This window comes from Vicugna pacos, chromosome 6 (assembly GCF_048564905.1).
Source record: "Vicugna pacos chromosome 6, VicPac4, whole genome shotgun sequence".
NCBI lineage: Eukaryota > Metazoa > Chordata > Mammalia > Artiodactyla > Camelidae > Vicugna > Vicugna pacos.
The window spans coordinates 54477377-54501202 of NC_132992.1; the positions used below are offsets into that span (position 1 = coordinate 54477377).

General features: G+C 34.7%; 1 protein-coding gene and 1 long non-coding RNA gene across 6 annotated transcripts in view; one reads left to right on the forward strand and one right to left on the reverse strand.

Annotated features, from left to right (window-relative positions):
* The window catches only part of LOC140696932 (uncharacterized), a 45014-nt gene extending 38122 nt beyond the window's left edge, over positions 1 to 6892 (forward strand). For both annotated transcript variants that reach the window (XR_012073621.1, XR_012073622.1), the window contains 2 exons: positions 2529 to 2579; positions 4742 to 6892. This is a non-coding gene — a long non-coding RNA (uncharacterized lncRNA). The remainder of the gene's footprint in view (positions 1 to 2528; positions 2580 to 4741) is intronic.
* The window catches only part of TXNDC16 (thioredoxin domain containing 16), a 77379-nt gene that overhangs the window by 9502 nt on the left and 44051 nt on the right, over positions 1 to 23826 (reverse strand). For all 4 annotated transcript variants that reach the window (XM_072963071.1, XM_072963074.1, XM_072963072.1 and 1 more), the window contains exons 10-18: positions 21619 to 21785; positions 21170 to 21230; positions 18277 to 18400; positions 14231 to 14374; positions 13621 to 13680; positions 9199 to 9367; positions 8721 to 8857; positions 2125 to 2209; positions 237 to 375 (exon numbers count right to left, since the gene is read on the reverse strand). In XM_072963071.1, coding sequence (XP_072819172.1) covers positions 237 to 375; positions 2125 to 2209; positions 8721 to 8857; positions 9199 to 9367; positions 13621 to 13680; positions 14231 to 14374; positions 18277 to 18400; positions 21170 to 21230; positions 21619 to 21785 — 1086 coding nt within the window. The remainder of the gene's footprint in view (positions 1 to 236; positions 376 to 2124; positions 2210 to 8720; positions 8858 to 9198; positions 9368 to 13620; positions 13681 to 14230; positions 14375 to 18276; positions 18401 to 21169; positions 21231 to 21618; positions 21786 to 23826) is intronic.

A 23826-nucleotide genomic window follows, 5' to 3' on the forward strand; every position in this document is an offset into this window, starting at 1 on the left:
CACAGTCATCTCAGCAATAAAAATAATCCAAGACATGTAAAATTTTGGCAGTGGACTGGAGAAGCTGTATGCATAATGAGTGAAAAAATAAAACAGCAACCCCCTGAATCTTCAGCTCACAAAACATCACATCCTGTGGCAACAAAAGCTGCAAAATCATGCATTAAAATACACTATCTTTAACTGATCTAGGTTTTCTTATTTCAAATAGCACTCATATTATAAAATATACTCACAAATGTTTCCAGTAATGCATTTGTTATTATTTGAACTATGTCTTGCGCATGGGCGTTCGCTAATGGAATGCTCTCTATTTTGCCTTCTTGGTGTCTGGCAAGCAGCAGGGCTGGAAGAGTTACAGCGTATTTATCTGACCTATGGAGAAACGTAGTATTAAAATTTCCAACTGAAATACAGCAAGTCATCAAAAACATGAACAATTCGACCAAGCGGTCACAGTAGAGGCAGCAAATGAAAAGCCCTACTACTAAGGAAAAAATGAACACCATTTTCAGATAAACTTATCTTCTATGTGAGGCTATTTTGAGCAAGTTCAAGAGCTTTGATAACCTAGATAAAGGAAAGCAACAGGGGGGAGAGCACAGCTCCATGGCAGAGTGAGTGCTTGGCACGCATAAGGTCCCGGGTTCAATCCCTAGTACCTCCATTTAAAAATAAAAATAAATAAATCTAATTATCCCACACACACAAAATAAGTAATTAAAGAGAAAGCAACAGACAGTAATCTAGCCAGATTTTTTTTCTAGACAATTTAATCATCAAGACAATGTCTAAATAGGATTAGGAACACACTGAATGGTTCTCAACTTTTTGGACTGCTCACAGAACTGCTGAGCAAGGAGACAGGCATTTATTAGAATGGGCCTATTATTTGCCAGGCACTAAACCAGGTGCTTCTAGTTAAGTTTTTATTTAACACTCAGAACAGCCCTATAACCCCCATTTAACAGATGAGGACTTAGAAGGTGATAAACAGCAGAGACAGAATTCAATCTGAGGTATTCCAGATACAGAGCCTGTGCTCTGTACTGAAACAGAGTCCAGATCTGCCTCTTCCTACCACTACTTTCGCAAACTAAACCTAAAGAAAACCACTAAATAAGGAGAAAAAAAAAAGACTTTGCATAAAATTACCAGTGAGGTGGTCACATTTATTATCATGTAAAAACTTAATTCATGCTAAAACAAAGTGTAGGCATAATACTATAAGCATTAGTAGAGAGCCCAGTTCAGATTACCCAGAGGACCCTCTTAGTTGACCAGTTGTTTATGAACAAAACATACTCTGAAAACTACTGGTCTAGAAGACAGTGGGTGACTGTCCGTGTGTCCAGTGAGCAGGTATTACATTTCCTAAAGATCTGGAGTTCAATATTTACTTTTCAAAAGTCACTGGTTTCATGGATAGAACAGGTGCTTGATCACCAAAAGTCTATGTCACCCGTGTTCAGGATGAAAGATTTAAGCTCAGAGATCACAATTAGAAATAATATGGTCAGACGGTAAGACAAACCACTGGGCTTAACAACTCCATGTGCATCTGAAGATGAGTCATTAATGCAGAATGTAATGTGTATTAATAATCTCCAAATTTTCAGTTCAGTCCTTCATTCTGCAGCAGCTGAAATTATTTGATAGTTCACTGGAGCCCCAAATTCTACAAATAAAGCAACTTAAGTGACAGTACTGCTTAAGTGTATGTCTGCAATAACAAAATTAAGTAGAACTATCAGGTACACCTCTGATTTTTCTATAGACCTCTGTGGCAAATCAAAACCCACACACTCAAGAAGTAAAATTCCTCAGAACACTATGACAACCCAAAAGAATTAAAATTGCAAGTAATAGAACCCAAGAGGAAAAATTTTATAGAAAGATGAAATAGTATGAATCCAAGGTTGCCCCAGTGAGGAGCTCTAGCCTAAAGTAGAATTTTGAATATCTGAAAATTCTAAACAGCCAGGTGGTACTTCCTAGATATCCATAGAAAAAAATTAAAAATTTAGTTATGTTGCTGTTTTTCTTCACCAACTGTGTAGAGACAAGCAATGTATTATTTTGCAAACTTTTTCCTCCCTAAAATTAAAAGACCAATAAACTTACAGTATCAAAATATCTTCTTCAGAATAAACTCCAGTGATAACACATCCTTTTAGGTGCTTTCCTGCTTCAGTGAACTCTTCTTTTGCTATAAATACATAGACAAGACAAAAATCTGAAACTTTTTATGCAGTTGAATTACTGATGAACAGATTTACAGTAGGGTTGGAGTCCTGATTCTATCCAAACTGTTGCCGCTTCCTGTCCTTGGTTAAGTCATTTATCAATTCCTTTGTTTTTGAGGCAGAGACGGCAAGCAGTATGGGGATTTTCGACTGCGCAAGGGGTTGGTACCCTTAACCTCCTAATTTTCAAGGGTCAACTGTAATTGATAATTGTAATTTATAGGACTCTAATCATAGAGAATTACTAAATAAACATTTGTTGCTTTTTAATTTACTCCTAAGGCATGGTAAATGGAGACAGCTGTCCTATATGTAGCCTGGAAATAAAAGCAGGTACGTTATAACCACAAAATCTGAAAGTGCCTATATACATAGAAAAAATAGAAGACTGGAAATTCTAGTCCTCTAACAGCGTCCGTGTTAGGGTTCTACACTTAAGAGGGATTTGTGTCTTCTTTTATTTCCTGTATTTTCTGTAATGTGTTTTTGTTACTTTTGGACTTTGATTAACTTGGGTATAATTCTTCTCTGATTTGTTAGGATATACATATTCAAAATAAAAACTATTATTCTATAGATTTCTGAATATACTCATAAATAATAGCATATTCCAGATCTTATGACCAAGAAGCAAGTCTGAATTAGCAGCTGCAGACTAGTAAGAAAAGAGCAGAGGTGGGCTCTTACAAATGATGTGTTCTTGCCAACTAAAGGCCAAGGTGATAGCTCAGCTCACTACATAAAAGGTTCACAGCAATTCAAATAGAAAAACAATGATGGAAAAAATGAATCATAAAGCACTAGTAGTCTGGGTATGCTGAACCCAAAAGATCTGTAACTTAGCAGTCAGCACTATATTCGTGATGTGAGCATCAACATTAGTAACACTGGAAACCGCAAGATTGTTTTCTTTAAAAAGGATACGTACTTTCCACAAGACTGAGAAACACTGTAGAAAAGCCAACTTACTGGAATGGCACAGTCCACCAGCAGACAGCATTGAGAGCTCATTTATAATCATAAATTTAAATGAGAAACTAGTAACCCATGAAAGTATTTTCTTTTGCCTGTGCTATACCACAGTAGAAAAGATTCATAAGAAAACTAAGCAACTAGAAAGAACTGAATGCCTATACTTTGATTTCTAAGAGAAATTCTCTAAATTCTGGTCAATAATGGATGACTATTGTCTAAAGCAATGACATAATGGAATCAGTTTCAGCTTCTTTTTTTGGTAAGTAATAGTGGAAAATTACTCTAATATTTCCACGTAATTTCCTCGTGCAGAAGACCCTAAACTCATGAATGTTTCTTGAAAGGCTCTTCATGAATCCACTTGGACATAAACCCTAAGTTATTTGTGGGATGAGGATATTTAAAACTGCAGACCTCAGATGCATATCCATTCCCACTAAATCAGTGCAAATCCTCCTCTGAATGTTTAAAACCAGGCACATTCTTCTCCTTCTGAATATACGGCAATCTCAAATATAAGGAAATAATCATTTACCTAAATAAAGTTTTTTTAACCACTGTAAGTATACTTGGGATGTAATATTAATGGTGACCTATAATATTTAGTTGTTTTAACTATAAACGTTTAAAGTACATAAAATAAATACATTAATTTAGCAATACTACTTTTTCGCACTGTCATTTTATTAAAGTTATATTTATATACATACATATATAGATATATCTATATTTTAGCTCTGTCAGCAAAATAGTTGAGAAGTAAGAACACTTCAGGAACTAAAAACACTCCGAACCCCTAGATCTTGGCTTCTAAATTCAATGTCCCACTAAAAGGAACCTGGACTTCTTGGAGAAATGGCTGATTCTAGGAATGAGGCTGGGAACATTTTGTGTCAAAAGAACATACTCAAAAAATGATGGAGACATATCAAAAGGACATGAGAGTCAGAATGAAGGGGCTCACAATGACCAAATCTGGGACAATTTGAGCAAACTAATGACAGTAACATTATAATCCATTGAGTGAAATAAGAACTCAACCATCCATACTGATAAATAAATGAGAAGGAAAAGCTCTTATAGTAGTATGCCAACTAATAAAGGTAGAAGGAATAATGGAGTTAGAAAATTTCCACTCAGCAACCAACACTGTAATAGCTCTTTGAGGCAGTGTATTCTGAAACTGGTGTGCAAATGTATAATGAGAAACGGGACATTTACAAAGTTTTAAAGTATATCCCCGCAAGATTATTTTTTAGTCACAAAGGAAAATATAGTAACTTTCCAGTAGAGGGGCCTGAAAGATACCCCAGTGGATAAAAGAGACATTTCAGCCCTCATGGAACTCACGTTAGTCTTCAAATATTAGAATCTATAGGAACAACAAATAAATATCTGATACAAAGTAAGTGCTCAGCAAATGTTAGTAGTTAGCGTTTATGATTAAAATGCAAATGTACATTAAAATGTTAATGGATTCATAGCTGCCTGTTATTGTTAAACATTTTCTCACTCAACAGATGTTGAAAATCCAGCAACTATCATACGGATGTCTGCAAAAACAAAAATAAACAAAAAAAGAAGAGGAACTAACACCTGCAAAGGCTTAGTAGCAATCAATGTGAAAAAAAAAAGCATCATATTCGGATTGCATCATTCTAGCACACCAGAACTACCTTTATATACTTTAACCCTATGCTTTTGACTTCTGTTGAGAGATAACTGCATGTAAACTTTATCATTTGTATAGAAATACAATCAAATACACTGTTCCTTATGCTGATCCCCTACATAGAAAAATGCCTCTTAGGATGTACAGTCAGAGAAATGGATTAACTTATATGCTGCCATTTATTATGCAATGATGATACACTGGCAAAATTTTCATCTATTTCTTTTTGCTACCAGATTGCTTAGGTTTAAGTTTTATGACCAACTGCATGTTCTCTAGATATTCTACATAATTATCCCCTACTCTTTTATTGCTTAACTCTTATCCTTGTTTTAATGATTTTATTGTATGTGTGCTTTTTATTATGTGAAGACTAATTCTTTTTGGAGGGAGGCCCAGTGTAAATAATAAACGAGAACTTCAGGACACCAGGCACCTGAGGTAGGTAGAAAGCAAAGTCAACTGTGGGTACAGAAACATTAGAGAGGGAAAGATGGAGGAGTGAAATAGAGACTCATTCACTTCACAACTTTTCACAGAATACAAATTAAAAAGTTACACCCTCTAGGATTTTGCCTACTAAGATGGTTAAACCACAGAGCACATATTAACATTCTTATTATTTCTCTCTAATGAGTTCTTTTGGCTTTTATTTTTAAAGATTTTGAAGACAAAGTAGAAGGGAAAAATTATTAGACAGCAATTTGTAGAGAGCAAAATTTAATAAGTAGTTAAACTATATACAATTATAATGCTAGACACTGGGGATCTTCTTCCCATACAAGTATCGTTAAAATATTTCATTCAGAATTTGAAATTCATCTTAAAATGAAAGAAAAATAAGCAGGGGGGAAGTTTGCTACATACATGGAAAGAGTCAGCATGTGATGAAGAAAACACTAGGGGTTTTGCTCCCCAGTCAAGAGGCCATCCATATCCAAAGCCAAGAGAATTGCGTTCTAAGCAATGCCACTGCTCAGAAAAAATGCCCTGTGTGCCCTTCCTTTGAAACTTACTGAAAGATCCATTCCCATGAAGGAGGAACAGGGTTAGGGGTAGGAGTCTGAAAACAGAAAAGTTGTGAAGTAAAAGAACACTACAGTCTATAATGCTGTAAAACTAGCAAAGTGACGCTAACTGCTGGAAGCACTACAGCAAAGCTGAACACTGAGACGTCCACCCGAGATGCATCAACGAGATGAATTACCTCATGGGTGGTATGTGCCAAAACAGGTATGGTTAATACCAACGGTAGATTCTGGATGACGGGGGTATGTGGGGATTCACTGTGAAATTCTTTCATCTTTGCTGTATGTTTGAAATTTTTCATAATAAAATGTTGGAAACATACATGCAGAATATTTTTGAAAGAGAAATATACAATGCAAAAAAAAAGCTTAGCAGAAATGATACTTTGAGTCTATAACATGAGACCATAGAGGCTCATATAGAGAAAAAATGGAAGAAATTATAAGCATCCTTATTTTCCATAAGAAGGAGTCAAAATCATTTAAATGGTCTTTAAGTTTATGGATTCCAATACATTTTAACTTCTTTAAAGAACATCTTCTATAGCCCTGGAGAAAATAAAACCAAAGGCATACTCCATATAGAAATAAAATAGAAAAAAACTAACTAAAGAACACCAACGAAGCATAAAACAAGCAACAGACATCCAAATAAGTTTGAACAACATGTGTAAATGGCTGAAGTTCATCTAGCAGAGTCAACAGACAAAAGGTTAAGAAAATGTCAAAAAGAAAAAAAGAGACTTGACCCAATCATATATTCAACATATATTATAAAACTAACAGATTAAGTATCAATAGGCAAAGTGAATAAAAAAGAAAACATTTATACGCACATACATGTAGAGAAGTGGATTTAATATGGTGATGGTAGAATCAAAAAAAGGACAATTATTAACCATGTAGACACAAAGTTGGCTCTAACTTTATACCGTGAACAAATACATCTAAATGGTTGAAGATTTAAAAAAGAAAAGGGTCGGGGGGGGAGTGTAAAAGCAAAGGACACAATTGATAGTGAAAAGGAAACCTACAGAATGGGAGAATATATTTGCAAATAGTATATATGATAAGGGTTTAATATCCAGAATACATAAAGAATTCCTGCAACTCAACAACAAAAACCAATTGAAAAATGAGCATAGGACACAGTGTCTAAAGAAGATGTACAAACAGCCAACAAGCACATAAAAAGATGCTTACTAATCATTAGGGAAATGCAAATCAAAAGTCATTACCTCATACCCATTAGGATGGCTATTATTAAAAAAACAGATAATAACAAGTACTGGAGGATGTGGAAAAATTAGAACCCTTGTATATATACTGTTGGTGGGAATGTAAAAATGGTATAGCCACTATGGAAAACAGAGTGATAGTTTCTCAAAGAATTAAAAATAGAACTATCATATGACCCAGCAGTTCCGCTTCTGGATATATATTCAAAAGAATTGAAAGCAGGGTCCTAAAGAAATATTTGTATACCCATATTCACAGCAGTATTATTCACAACAGCCAAGAGATCCCAAGTGTCCATCAACAGATGAATGGATAAATGTGTTTTATATATACGACAGAATATTATTCAGGCTTTAAAAAGAAGGAAATTCTGATGCATGCTACAAGGTGGATGAATCTTGAGGTCATTAAGCTAATTAGCCAGTCAGAAAAAGACACTGTATGACTTGACTTTTATGAGGTAACTAGAGTAGTCAAATTCATAGAGACCAGTGGTAGGCTGGTGGTTGCCATGGGCTAGGGAAACAGGGAAATGGAGTTACCACTTAGTGGGTAAAGAGTTTTTCAGTTTTGCAAGATGAAAAAGTTCTGGAGATTAGTTGCACAACAATATATAGTTAACGCTAGTTAACTATACACTTAAAAATGATTAAAATGGTAAATTTCATGATAACGTTTATTTTATCACTCAGTTTTTAAAAAAGAACATTCAAAGCAAGAAGACAATATAAATTAGAGAAAGAAAATATAAATTAAAGCAAGAAGAAAATACATTAATTATAAGGATGATAAAGATTTTCTACAGCTAAAAGCTATGGAAGAAATCACAAAATCAATAAATTTGAAAAGAAATTTTAAACAGCTACATATAAAATTATTAAGCAAAGCTAAAACGCAAAACAACAAACTGGGGGGAAATAAGTGGAATAAAATGACAAAAGCTTAATACGCTTAATATACAAAAACATAGTAATCCATTAGACAAGCACTAAAACCCATTTTAAACAATGAATAATACATACTACATACAGTTTATAAGAAGACAAAGTTATTCTCCTATTGGGAATCTAAACCCATTAAATAGTCTAAAATCCACACAAAGACTCATAAATAAAAATATTCTTTACATATAGCAAAAAGAAAAAATGGAAACAACAAATATTATTTGTTGGCAAACAGTTAAATAAATTATGGTATATTCATCCAATCAAATGTACAGCCATGATGTTTTTGAAGAACATTAATCACATAAAAAAATGTACCCATGTAATGGTAAATAAAAACAGCAAGATACTAACCTAAACACACAGCAATAGCCCAGTTACATTAAAATGTGTATTAATCTGCAATACATAGGTACACAGCAAAAAGGGAAGGAATTACATTAAAATTTAACAATTCTAAATAATTACAGACTTTCTTTTCTTCAAATTTCTCTATTTTTCAAAATTGTCTATATTTTGATTTCTCTATAATTTAAAAAGATAATAATTCTTTAAAAGCCTTTTTAAAAAACTAGTAAATGAGTCTTTAACCATATAAATGTTTAATTCCACTTACCTGTTGTCATGGTTGGACTAAACAGCCCCAGTACTGACACACGAGAGTAGGTGATCAGGTCTTTATATAATTCCCCACTTAAAAATTCTTCTGCTCCTTGGACAGATGTTATGTTCACTGGGCATGAAATCCTGTTACTGGATGAATATTTAAGAATATTCAAAATTAATTTTTAAAGATACTGTTCAGCTCATAAAAAAATAAAATAAAATATACTGAACTTAGCAAATACTATATTCCATAGGATAAACACCTGACAAAATAAAGACAATTAAATACTATTCTAAACAAAAAAATCAGCCTCATCAAACAAAACTGCTATCTCCCCAAAAGTGATGGAATGCAGATGGGCTCTCCTCATCAGTGTTTATCCTGTGATCTCAGGTCATACCTATTCAAAGAGTGTCTACAAAGTATGGGAATTAGAAGTTTTATAGACCTGAAATTTTAAAATCTTAGGGGAAAGCTGAATACTTACAGCTGGATAAATTTTAGGAGCTCTTCAGTTCCTAACATACCAGCATAAGACACTGGGTTCTCGCCTTCCTTGTACATCTTTACAACAGGAAAGTCAGTGACATTTTGCTTAGTACATACATAGGACCAGTCTGCACAGTTTACTCTAGTAAGCAGCAGAGTGGATGTGCCTAAATAAAGGAAAATGCACATTTTATACACGTTAAGGTAGAAAACTCAGTTTTTGAAAACTGTCAATACTTTTATATTCCATTCTTTTAACTTTACAGCAGCACAAAACACTTCTGCGGAAAGATTCTCTTCCCTTGATTTTTTGCAACATCATCCCCTACTGGCTTTTTTGCCAACTCTCAAGCTGTTCCTTTTTGGTCCCTTTTGCAGGCTTCTCTGCCAGTGCAGTCAGGAGTTCCTCGAGACTCAGTTTAAGCTGCTTTCTCTACCCATTCTATCCTCTCTTCTAAACAATCTCAGGAATCATCAACAATCAAATGAATCCTAAATTTATAGCTCTGGCCCAGGCTCCTCAAAGTTCCAGACCCATGTATCCTGACTGCCTTCTCTATTTCCCTTTGCATGGAAACACCCTCAAATTCCAGACGTCTGAAACCAAATATGGTTTCCTTCCTCCAAATATTGGTGGACACTGTTTCTGAGTTGTAAAAAGATAGCAAAGTACCATCTTTCATGCCTCCCCATTCCTAAACTCCACATGTCCAATCACATCAATCAGCATCTGCTTCAATTGTACAACCTAAACTTTCAGTATCTCTTATATCTGTCCGTTTTTCTTTATTGCCACTATTCCAGTCATCATTTCTCCTAATTCATTTCCCTAAATTCAATCTCTACACTGAAGCTAGAGATATCTTTTGAAAACTCAAATCTGTTTTGTTGCCAGCCCACCCCCACCAATGTCTGCAGTTAGGTCTTCCTCATCCCTTCAGATCTCTGCATGTGGGACCGCTCCAAGGACGCCTCCTCTGACGCACTGACCTACATCAGACTCCTGTGCTCTTTTCCTTATCTCATCATGTAATTATGTAGCATTTGTGTTGTGGTACGATTAGAGCTCCCTGAGAGTAGGGACCATGTCCATTTTCCCCGTCACTGATTTTCCAGCACCTGGAGCAGTCCTTGTATATTAAACACCTTAAATATGTGTGAATAAATTACACACGTGGAACTCATCTAGGGTTTCACAAACCCATCTCCTCTAAATACTATAATTTCTTTTCAGCCTAAGAAAACAAGAGTAGAATCCCAAAGAGAAGTTCCTACTTGTTCAACACTCATACAGTTGATCCTTGAACAATACAGGTTTGAACTGTGTGGGTCCACTTACATGTGGATTGTTTCAATAGTAAATACTACAGTACTACACAAACCAAGGTTGGATGAATCCATGCATGTGGGCTCTCAGCTTGAGGAACCGTGTATACAGAGGACCAAATCTGTTATACTCGGATTTTCTACCGCACAGAAAGTCAATGCCCCTAATCCCTGCATGGCTCAAGGGTCAACTATATATGTGAAGTTCTCCAAAATATGTAAATCATTAGGCAGAAAGATATCAAAAACCAAACAACAAACCATCACACAACTCAGCTACTGAAAGGAAGGAATACATTCCAACAAAAGGAAACTTTAATATAATATTAGATCAAAGAAGGAATCTTTATATATTAATTTAGGATATATCCTAATTTACTGTAATCTAATCCTATGATTAAAATTGTGAAGTGTAATATTTTACTATTTTATCCCTGAAAATTTTTAATACTGAAAATTCATTTTTATATTTTAAATGATCCTAGGTTATATCTCATATGCGCAATAACTTATCACCTCAGATTTAGTGTTAGCAATCTGTCTGGTAATACAGGCAGGGTCTAGTTTGTCTTATTCATCACTATAAACCCACTGCCCAGCACGTCTGTTACACAGTATGTACTCAATAAAAATTTGTGGAATGCCAAAAAAAAAATTGTGGAATGTACCCTGATATTTCTTTATGAACAAATTTTCAATGTTTACACTAAAGTATACTAATACCTGAATATTATATAAGCCTAGAAAAAAAGATAAATCCTTAATCCTTCTAAAATTAGACCTTCTCTCTAAAGTTTTCTTATCCTTTATTTTAATCATTTAGTCAGTAAATGCCTAGTGGTGCTTGTACTGGTGTTTGTTGTTACAGAGTGTTATATTGCCACCCACGGATGGAATACCATGTTATTACAGACGTGGTTCTTTCCCTTCAATAAGCATCCTCCATAGGTCTACCACTGCTAAAAATGTTACTATTCCTTTGTCCCTGCAGTCCAAGTTGAAAACTTTGATGTTATTTTTAAAAATGAAGAAAAAATATTGATACATGTCATGAAGAGTTATAAGGCTACTTGCATTGAAGTTATCAATGTAAAGTTTTTATTTTCTTTCCTGTAAAATGGTTTCAATACTTAACCATGTTTCAGATGAAATAGTCTAATATTCTAAGATGCCTGTAGTATTATAGTCCACCTACTTTATCAATGCAGTAATTCCAAATAGGGGTCCTAGTTTAAAAGAAAAGAAAAGAAAAAAAAATACCAGACTCGCTAAGATACAAAGTATAAAAAGTTGATCTTTGCTGCCACCTTGTGACTGAGTATAGAATATTCTTCATCCTCTTGAACTAAGATGAAAAGTGGTTTTTTCCCAAGTTGACATGAAAGACTACAGGACTAAATACCCAAAGTAATACAATATTTTCTAATTTACAGAGTTACAGTATAGGCTTCAATACAGGCACAAAATGCTATTGTAACCTATATTACAATTTTTTATTAAGCCCCATGAACTTCCAAAATAGTCCACTTATCTGATATCTAATTACCAAAAGGATTGTTATTCATAAAGAACATACTAATTGAAAAAGGAAATCAAGTCCTAGGTTGGTTATCTGCTTTTTCATTCTACAAACACACACAGCTCAGAGTCCCTGCGTTGAGGGATCAGGTCTTTATTTGGTCATTAATAAAGAAGAAAGAAAATCTTTTTCCATTTTCACTTGGTATCTAACCAAGTGGGCTTGTGGGAGAGAATCATTCTATTATTCAGGGCCATTATCCAATTACTATTTCATTATGGTTTATATTTTCCTCCTCCTTTTCCTTTCTTCTAATTATTTCCCAGTAAGGCTGGGCAACCTAGAGAAGAAACTTAAATTTGTCTATAGAGTGCAACCAGAGAGGAGAATCTGAAAGAGAGTAACAGGATTTGCTTTAAAAAAAAAAAATTAAGGATCATCACAGTATCTACAGATGGACTCACCCCCTCATTTGGGGAATGAAATGATCAAAAGTTGGATCAAATGTGGTTGGGAAATAAATGGAAGAGAAATGGTTCAAAAATGATTTTTAATATCTCTGATGTTTTTATTACTATAGGACATGTTACATTTAGAGTTGACTTTCTGGAATCAATTTCCTGAGTTTACAACAGTCCCCAATAAAAATAAAAGTTGTATAGCAGTACACATTTTCCACTAAATAAAATTTATGAAACTCTACTATCTCAGCTTATTCATTTATTAAACAATTATTAAAAACCAGATATCCTGTAAAGTGAAGTAATGCACCAAGTCCAACGAGCTGAGTATAAGGCACACCACCTACGCCATAAGGAACTTACCAAATAATAAAAGAGCCTATAAGCTAGTGTGCCCAAAAACTTAATGGTGGATGCATTCCTGGAGTAGCCAAGAATAAGCCTATTTAACCATAATAACTTTTATTAACAAGAAAATCATATTAAAGATACAAGCATGATATATTGTCTTATTCAGATGATTATAAAGCATACATACCTCATCTATCACTGTCTCTTACTAACACAGGCTTCTCTACTTCTCCTTATGTCTTTGCTGGAATGGTGGCATAGATATTTTTTAGTCGATTCCTTGGCTTCTTATTTGTCTACCACTGAATCAGTTTTCGTTGAATAGTTAAAATTAAAAGATCATGGCTATTAAGAAATATCCCACCCATGAGGACCCAACTGTATACCTTCAAGAACATTGGGATCTTGGATCCTTCATCAAGCTGTGAGACTGGTCTTTATGTATCACATTTTTATTTAATAGGATTTAGTATTTATCTAATAATATTTAACAGTCACTGGCACAGAGTAGACACTCAATAAATGTTTGTTGAATGACTAAATTCAGCCAAAAAGGTTACTGGATTAACTGTAGTTTTATGAAGACAGTCAAAGTGAATGCTCCTGAGAATTCTGAAACTCATGGTTTATTAACTTATTAACCTTAGAGACACAAACATAATAACCTGAAACTTTATGTGCTTCTACATCTTTAGCAGACACAGTTTACAAATAGCTACAGCTCAGAATCAGGAAAACATGCATGCACACCACAGTATAGTACCTTTCAATTTAACTGCCACATCGATATAGGATTGAAGAAACGCCATGGATATTGCTTGCCCTACATTAAAATAAAAAGTTAAACAGATACTACAACATGCATATCTCTAAAGCATCCATACTTACATATAACAAACATATAGATTTATGGGGTTTCCTAAAATTGTTATTTCTTAATAAGAAATATCCTAGTGTGCAGTACTCAATATTGCCTAAACATTTAAAAGGGTTCCTAAAGCATCTAATTTTCTGCATTCGTACTGCAAGGAGTTAAATGGCTATTATCTGAAGATAAAAGCAATTAACTGCCTATACATCTATAAGAATTGTTAATCTATTAAAATCATTTGCTTGCATCACAATAATTTTTCTAAATTAGGAAGCTTAACATCCAGTTTGATCATTCACCTTCAGTCTGTAAGTCAGATATATATAATCAGTATAATCAGTTTTACAACCCCAGAATCAACTAGAAGTATATGTTTCAAGGTGCAGGACATATGAAAGCTATGTCATTTTACAATGTGCAATAACGGAATGCAAAAATAAAATGTCTACTTTAAATGTCCTACTATGTAATGTAGTCATCTACTGGAAAGGCTCATACTCACAACTCGCATAGAAGAGCACCAGGCTGTCAGAAGCTGTTACTGTCGCATTAAATGTCTCTTCTGTTAGTTCCACTGTGAGTTCCAAAGGTAAGTCTCTCTTCCTGTCTCTGTAGACAGTTTCTGCCACTTCATCATCTTGAATATCTAAAATGTTTGAAAAGGAATTCATGTAAATATAAATGTGTAATTAAAACTATTTAAGCTCTTCTTCTAGGCAAGCATACAAAAATTTGGTACTTTATAAAACTTCTGAATTCATACTATCTTAGTATTTAACATGCATGATATTTAGAAAGCTTTCCAGTTGTCTGGCTACCTATCTTAAATGACTCTGAGATGCTTCTTGTCCCAGAAATTGTCAAGTTTTAGTCAACTCCAAAAGGAATTAAACTTGTCAAGAAATACTGTGAATACTGATCTTCTGTTTCTAATAAATATATTAATTTATAATCCAGAAAAGTCCTCCCAAACATATTTGACAGTGTTTCTTTAGCTTCAGCTGCATGGCAAGCACTGGGATGGAGACTAAAGAGAGTGGTAAACAAAACAGACGTAGCCCCTGATCACATAGAGATTCTATCTATGGAAAAGTCAGTCAATAAACTTACCACCAAATAAATATCTAAGTATAAATGTGATTGGTCTAAGAAGAAAGGTAAAAGACACAATGAGACTATAACAGGGAGATTGAGATTGGGAGATCCAAAGTCTACCAGATACATAATCAATAAAAAAATTTTTAGGCAAAAAGAACAGCATATGCAAAGGCTCTGAGACATAAGGGACCTCAGCACATTCTAGGTGCTGAGGGAAGGCAAATTTGACTAAAACAGGATGGACTGAAGGAATGACATGAGAAAACTCTAGGCTAGGCAGTAGCTGCATCGTAAGAAGCCATATGAGCCAAAAATTTTGGATTTTATTCTAACTATATTGAGTTATGAGTGGATTCTGAATATGTAAAACCTTTCATTAGTCACAGTGTATAGAAATATCAAATTATGTTGTATAACTAAAACTAACATAATGTTACATGTCAATTAAATCTAAAAAAAAAAAAACTTTTCATTAAGAAAGACAGACCCACCCACCCATTCATCCATTTGTCCATTTATCCATGTATGTGGTTAAAAAAACACATTTTGAATTCATAAATATCCTGTTAGAAGTCTGTACAGATTGTAACACTGGAGGGACATCTAATTTGATCGGAGAGACAAAGCTTCCTAGAAGGGCTGACATTATCTGAACATTAAATGAAAAATAAAACTTAGGGAGGCAGCAGAGGCACGTGGAGTAAAAGGAACAGTATGTACAAAGGCACAGCAGCATGAAAAAGCAAGATGAAGCTGGAAATCTGAACACCGACTATCTGATACGAAGAACTGCTGTTAACTTTGTAGATGTAGTAACAGCATTAATTACGTCCATTTTAAAAGGAGAATCCTTATAATTCTGAAATACGCAGGAAAATCTTAATGGATGAATTTATGTGTTTAGAATTTGCTGTAAAATATTAAGGGGTGGGCAGTGATTGGAAGACAATTAGCCATAGACTGATGGTGGATGGGTGGGGCCAGGTAATGGGTGCCTGGAGATTCGATCTATTCTTCTATCTACTTTATGATGTTTCTAATTCTCTGTACTAACATACTAAAAAGGAAGAAGTGAGGAAGACAAGGTATTCAGAAAACTAAACTATTATTTTCCATATGATTTCTAATACTATAAAATACCAGATATGGATTTCAGTACCATATCAGCAATTTTTAGCTATATGGCTCTAATCAGTTACTTAACTCTGTGTCTCTATGTTCAAATCTGTGAAGCATAAGAATTACACTATATTAATTTTAAGGCACTTTTAATTGCCACACTAAAATTATACCCTCAATACCAAAATTAATAAAGGCCTATTTTCTCATTTACTGTATGTGTTTTCTTATTAGACACATATTTTCATTTTCCTGCCAGTCTGTTCTTATTTCCCAATCCATCGTCTTTTCTCTTATCCTATTCCAACACCTCCTTCCCTCTTTCCCATCCTCTTAATAAGCCATCCCCATTTGTAAATTCATTCACTCCTCATCTCTACCTTTCATCTATTCACATATATATAGACACACATACATATACATACACATACACACACTCTGTTTAGCCATTCATGTTCATTATTTTCTTTCATATTGTTCTTTTGTAGAACCCAGTCCATTTTGTTCTGATTCATCCTGTGACCATTTCCTGTGAAGGACATCTCTCTTTGTATTCCAGTCTTACATGATAACAAACTCTTTCCAAACCCTCATCTGTTTTTCCTATGTAAATGGGAATGAAATGAAAATGGGAAGCAAGCTGTCCACAGGAGCTACATCATACCACATTACAGGTCAATATAGATTACAAACATAGGAAGTTAAGACCAAACCAAGAAACAAACAAACAAAAAACCCACTACAAAGCAAAAAAAGAAAAAAACAAAAAACAAACAAACAAAAAACAAGAGACAAAGCTGTAAAAGAAACACCAGAACTGGACTGGGAAAAGAAGACAGGTAGAGAGAAAATAAGGGAAGGCAGCACCAGAGGGCAAACTAAAGCTGGAGAGTCAGGAAATAATATAAAGGATGTGACAATAAGGAAATTTTGAAACAAGCAACTCCCAGTGAGGACAGGAAACTAAACTGACATCTGGATGAGTCCCCTGATTCTAAAGATCAGAATGTATCAACCATGATAGGAATAAAGCAAGGAGCAAGAAAGCAGGACACAGGTCAGCCCATGTAATGACGATGCTGCGGAGAACTCTGGCTTAAATCACAGGCAATTCTAACCTCTGTATTTCAGATAAGAATGAGAGCAATGCTCAAACCAAGAAGCTGGTCACAGTGAAAGCTCAGAGCCCTTATTAAATTTATAATATAGATTTTGATCATCATAATAAATGGACCTCATGAAAAGAATATGTAAATTACTTCCATCTTGGGACTCATGATAATAGGGTTATATACAAAGTATTTACTAAATGGGATACAAGAATGTACAAGATACAATCTCTGCCTTAGAAATTGTGTAGATCGGTAGAGAAGAGAGAAAAGCAGATGAGCAATTTCAGAACAGGACTGATGTCACGAAAGAAGATATCAGGAATGATAATGATCACAAATAAGAGATCAAGTAAGAAGGCTCCACCACATGCCACGTGTGTGACCGTGGGCAGATCACTTAACTCGGCTAAAACACAGATTCTTCATCTACAATATGAAGGTGACATCAGCTAACTCAGAGGATAACTATTAGAGTAAATAATGTCTGGGGGAAAAAAAACCTTGAAAACTATAGAATACTTCAAAAATGTAAGCAGTAAGAGCAGTAAAAAGAAAAAGAAGAGATGCAAATTTCAAATTCCCAAATTATCCTTTCCCACCTACTAAAAATGTTAGCTATCTTGATTGTGGTGGTAGTTTCATTGGTGTACACATCTATCAAAATTCATTAAATTGTACATCTGAAGTATGTGTAGTTTACTGTACAAGAATCATACCATAATAAAGGTGTTAAAAATAAATAAAAATAATTTTTAAAGTTTTTAAAAAGACATAACATGTTACAAAGAATATTCAAATATTATTGAAATTTATTCCCTATATTGTTATCAGATTTATTTACAACTCTAAATACAACTATATTTATTAGAATTTCATATCCTAATAGAAATAGTAAAAATAAAATATCACATGGCGGCTCCTGGGTTCTCTTTAAACATGGAGTAGACCAGGAGGGCTGAAAGAACTGATGGAGAGGATAAAGGCACAGGTGTGGGAAGCTAGAAGCCTGACAAGGAACAATGAAGGGTATTGGACTAAACAAAACATAGCATCCTTACATGTCTTCACCTAATCAACTTGCTAAAATGAGATTCAAAATTAATTTCTTCAGGTTTCTTCATACTCTCAAATGGGAAAAGTTAACTCACTGAAATTTCACTGAACTTAGGGATGCTGGGCAGAAATGGGAGGGGTGTATGAGCATTAAAAAACATATTACCCATATCTGGACCTTCCATGTCATTGTCTTCATATTCCTGTGTTTCCTTCATGTGCGTATTACTTTCTACACGGGATATTATTAAATCAATATCATGTAACACCAAAAATTCCACTGGCACTCCCTAGAAATACATAATTTTAAAAGACATGACTAAAACATAACAAACCATTGTAATAAAAAAAAACTTTGCTTGTTTGACACTAAAATGAAACTAAACCTGTGAACTGCAACTTTAATATTTAAAAAAACAAAAAGGGGGAAATAAACTTCACAATCACTAGTAAAAGTATCCAAAGTATACGTTCTATAAAGATAGTGTGTGCTACCGAAAAAGAGGGCAAAAAAGAGGAACTGACAGTCTCACTTGCTCCTTGTCACAATTACGTTATGCTGAATTCTGAAACATTTCACATATAACAGTAAGTCCTACTTCAATACAAAACAGAAATATATAGTTTTATTGCAACCAGGGCCAAAATTATTTTCAAATATTCAAAGTAATACTTTATCTAAAATAATTCCACAAAGAAGTTCAATTGCCTATTTAGCCATAACATAAAAATACTATCTGCCACCAGTTATTTTAAGAATATAAAATTCTATTCCATTGAAATTATTCCACTAGAATTTCTTTCACTAAGGCTCAACCAAACATTTTTAAAACATGAGATTTTAGGCTACTAGATTATTTTAATAAATTATCCCTGCTACAATCTCATGATAAAACTTGAATGGATGAAGAGTTGCTTCTCATGAATGAGCAAAGAAAGTGGTTTCTTGAGATGGAATCTACTCCTGGTGAAGATGCTATGAAGACTGTTGAAATGACAGCAAAGGATTGAGAATATTATAAAAATTTAGTTGATAAAGCAGCAGCAGGGTCTGAGAGGATTGATTCCAATTTTGAAAAAAGGTCTACTAAGGGTAAAATTTTATTAAGCAGCACTGCATGCTCCAAAGAAGTCGCTCACAAAAGGAAGAGTAAGTCAGTCAACGTGGCAAACTTCATTACTGTCTATTTTAATAAATTGCCACAGCCACCCTAACCTTCAGCAACCACTGCCCTGATCAGTCAGCAGTTATCAACACGGGGGCAGGAGCCTTCACCAGCAAAAAGATTACGACTCACTGGAGGCTCAGATGATGGTTAGCATTTTTTAGCAATAGGCATTTTTTATTTATGTACATTTTTTTGAACATAATGCTATTGCACACTTAAAGACTACAGTATAGTGTAAATATAACTTTTATATGCACTGGGAAATCAGAATGAACTTTAATTCTTCTATAAAACCTATTTCCCAATAACAAATACAGTAATTTCCTATTTAAGGATCTTTACTAGCAAAAAAAAAAAATAGCTCCAGAAAGTATTCTTTCCATTACCTTGTCAAAAAGCAGAGAATACTAGTCCCACAGGATACATATTTGAACAATACTACATTCTCAAAGTATTTTCCTATTTGGTCTTATACAATTTCTAATAAGTTAGAAAGGAGGGGTTTTACGACTATTTCACAAATGAGAAAACTGAGCTTGAAGAGATTAATTCATCTATCTGGTCCCAGAACTAGAAGGAACAGAATCCAAGTCTTCTAACGCCTAACACAGTATCCCTGCCATAGACTTACACAAGAGAATTTAGGTGTAAACTGTCTGGCAGTTTGTAAACATATCAATAATTTTTTGGCACATGTATATAATATTTAGATGTTCAGAATTAAAGAATTCTTTTTAGAGAGAGAAAGAAAAAAGAGAGTAAGAATTTTTATTATGGTATTTTAAAAGATGACATATAAGACCAGAGGAAAAAATCCTAAATGCCAACAATAGTTATGTAGGATCTAAATTTTTTTTCAAACTTGCAGAATGTTCATAGTATACATAATTTTATAAGAAGAATAATTTTAAAAACAAATCGGTGAAAATAGAATCCCATAGTTCCCAATGACCAGTTTTAGCTGATCAGGCTTCATCTGATTTGGGGCAGATACAGTAGTTTGAAATGTCAGGCCTTTGGCTGGGGAAGGAAGACGTAGGTGGGGCAGGAAGGATGGTCCTCGTGGTTTTTCTCTGTAGTGTTTCACCAAGTCAAATCAATGCATTAAACGCCTCTTCCTTTCTACTTGTCCCCAAAACGGCAAAGAACAACACAGTGAGGCAGAAAGAACACCCCAGCAACCTTGCAGGGGCTTTGGGTGGCGGGCCAGGCAGAGGGCACACCAGACACTCAATAATTCTTAATTAAGAAAAAGTTAAGGAAAAAGGAACATTAACGGAAATTTACAAAGGAAATACAAATGGCCAATAAACCTTCAAAAGCTCAACCTCAGTAGTCAAAGTTATCAAAGACATGCAAATTAAAACAGGAACTGTTTTACAGAAACAATTTTTTTAAAGATTACTGCTCAGTGTTGGCAAAGATACATGAGAAACAAGGAATTCCAAACCGTGCTGGTAAAAGCATAACCCTTCTGGAGGACAATATGACAATGTATTTTTAAAGTCTTAAAATTTTCCTTTTCCTTTAACAAAATTCACTTCCAGAAATTTAGTGAAAGGAAAAGAATCAGTGACGTCCAAAACAGTGTAAAGAGCAGGCATCACAGCACAATAGCAAGTAATTCAATGTAACTGTAGGGGCAAAGTAGGACATATAGCACATCCCTAAATTTCTTTAAAAATATATATATTTAGTCACACACACAGAGAAAGAGACAGACTAAGAAATGAAGAAAAAAAAACCCACACCAAATGTTAACAGTAATTATCTTTGAATAGTGGCAATTCACAGAATTTTCTTAAAATAAGCATATGTTCCTTTGGGACCACATGTACTAAGTCTTTGTAAATAAGCAGACTTTGTAGACCAATATATAAAATGACTAACCTCTTCTGCTCTTTTGAAGATCACATTAGCATGCTCGGGAATGTCCACTTCCAAAGAGTCCCTTTTTCAAAATGGAAATAAATGTTTTATGTTGCTACTCTCAAGAATAACAGTCATCCAGGATGTCAATCTAAAATAGAACTGTAAGTTCTTACACTAAAAAAAGTTTATGAAAAAAGGTTACAATTTAATGAGTCGGAGAAGTTTTGTACATAAACACAGACCAGATTTTCTCCTGTCTTAATCTACATCTTCATTTAGCAAAGTTTAAAGGTCTAATTTTAATCAAGCTGATAATTAATATATCAACTTTAGCACAGCAACTGGGTCTAACTATATTAGAATCTGTTAGAGATTTGAGTTTATTTACAAGTGAACGGACTACCATATAAGAAAAACATTAGTGTTCTGCTAACCACAGTATAGTGAATATTCTGTGTTTAAAATACCTTAACAAGAGTAGAACTCCGGCTTTTCCGAGAAGACGCCAAGCAACCCATTCCGCAGTTGTTCTATCAGCTTCATACGTAGCTTGTCGACTAACAATAAAAACCAGTGGTAACCCTAGTTGGAGATGAACAGTTGAAACTTGTTGAGGATCCTCAGCAACTTCAGTCTTCATTTAGAAAAAGAAAAAAATGTCTTCACTATGCAATAATAATGTTCCAACATTTGCATTTAAACCCTATTAATTCTTATCAATAAAGACATAAGTAAAAAAACAACAAACAAGTAAATAAATCCAACAACAGCAGCAATGGTCTTATGATTTTCTAAGTTTAATGCTCCTGGTGTACATATATAGGTATTAAGCATTATGAAACTAACAAATTTTATCAAGAGTTAACCATAAAGAATAAGCATACTATAAAGAAACAAAAATAAGTAAGATAGTGTGGGAGGAGGGGAAAGCTCAGTGGTGGAGTATGTGCTTAGCATGCATGAGATTCTGGGTTCAATCCCCAGTACCTCTGTCAAAAAAAATAATAATAAATAAACCTAATTACCTACTCCCCCTCAGAAAAAAACAAAAAGTGTTTAAAAAATTAAGTGTTGTATTGATAAAGAGATAGATATTTAAAATGAAACAGAACAGATAGCTGTGGGACAAACTCTTCCATGTAAGAATTTAACATACAATGACATACTACAGGACAGGGAGGAACATCTGAGTTGACATCTGCTTGAATACACACATCTAAAAGCCCAGGAAAACTACAGCAGTGGGATTTTTCAAAAGAGATAAACATACATGTGTGAAGAGAGGAAAAGAGAAAAGGCAGCAAAATTTTGGAAGCTAGAGAATTCACTTAGAGAATCTACAAAGCAAAACCCTAAGCCATGAGAGAAAAAGCTAAGAAACAATTTTAACTGCAGAATCCTAAAACTGCTCAGGAAATGCTGATGCCTGGCACCTGTGGAACTGGGAGAGAAACACTGGAAGGGGAATGGCAGGGAGGCTCTAAAATAAGGAGGAAGAGGTAAAACCTTTGGAAAAGCAGTTAAATCCCTAGATTTCCCTCCTCAACTCCATGAGCTTAGGCAACTGTCCTCCTTTATACCAGAAGAGATCTGGGGGGATTTCTGTAACAGCTGAGAGTGTCAAGACCATGCCCAAAGGAGGAGGAGTAAGTAACCAGATGCTCAGACTCCTTCCAGCCCCTCCCCACTCAGCTCCCAGAATGCTAGCAGCCAGACTTCTGTCCTCCTACAGAAAACTGGAAGATCCTTTTCTGGGGACCTTGAGTAACCACAAGGAAAACCCTAAAGATACTAACATCGGGGTTCACCAGAAAGCAGTCCAGGTCCAGGCACCCTGTGGAGCTCAGAGTTAACAGTGCCATCTACAGTCTCAAAACTTCCAGTCAGCCTTTTTAGTTTCACGTGCTAAATCACAAACAAGGAGTTGCAAGCATTTGAGGAAAGCCTCTAACATAAAAGGTAGAGATCAGAACAAACACAAAAACAACATGGAGGAAGCACAGACTATTCAGGAAGAAGAAAGGTTCAGAAGATCCCCACTGATAAGCTCGAGGAGATGGGAAGGCACTGCATCCATAAAGAAATGAAAAATAAAGTTGAATAAATCTGCCAGAAAATGCAGCAAAAGATAGATGGAAAATAGAAAAGATAATAAAATTGAAGGGTTGGTTCAAGAGGCCAACGTTCAAATAGGAGCCCCAGAGAGAGAAAAGGGAGAAAACAGAAGAAATCATCACTGAAATAAACACAAACATTTCCCACAAATGACTGAAAGAGCCCCCTGAGTAACCGATACAGGGAATAAAAGCAGATACACAGGAAGATGCATTCTTGCAAATCTTCCAATTATTGAGGATTTTTTTTTTAATCTGAAGTTTCCAGAGAGAAATCTATATTTACCTATGGTAGGCAGAATTCTGAGATGGCCCTCAAGATTCCTAGTGTACATGTCTTGTATAATCCTTATCCCTTGAGTGTGGGTGATACTCAGAACATAGTTATTCCCTTAATTAGATTACATTCTGTAAGACTGTCCTAGCACAGTGGAGCGAGACTGTCTGTTGGCTTTGAAGGAGAAAACCGCAATTTTGTGAGAGGGCCATGTGGCCAGGATCTGAGAGTAGCCTGCAGAAGCTGAAAGCAATACCAGCCAACAGCCGGCAAGAAAGTGGGAC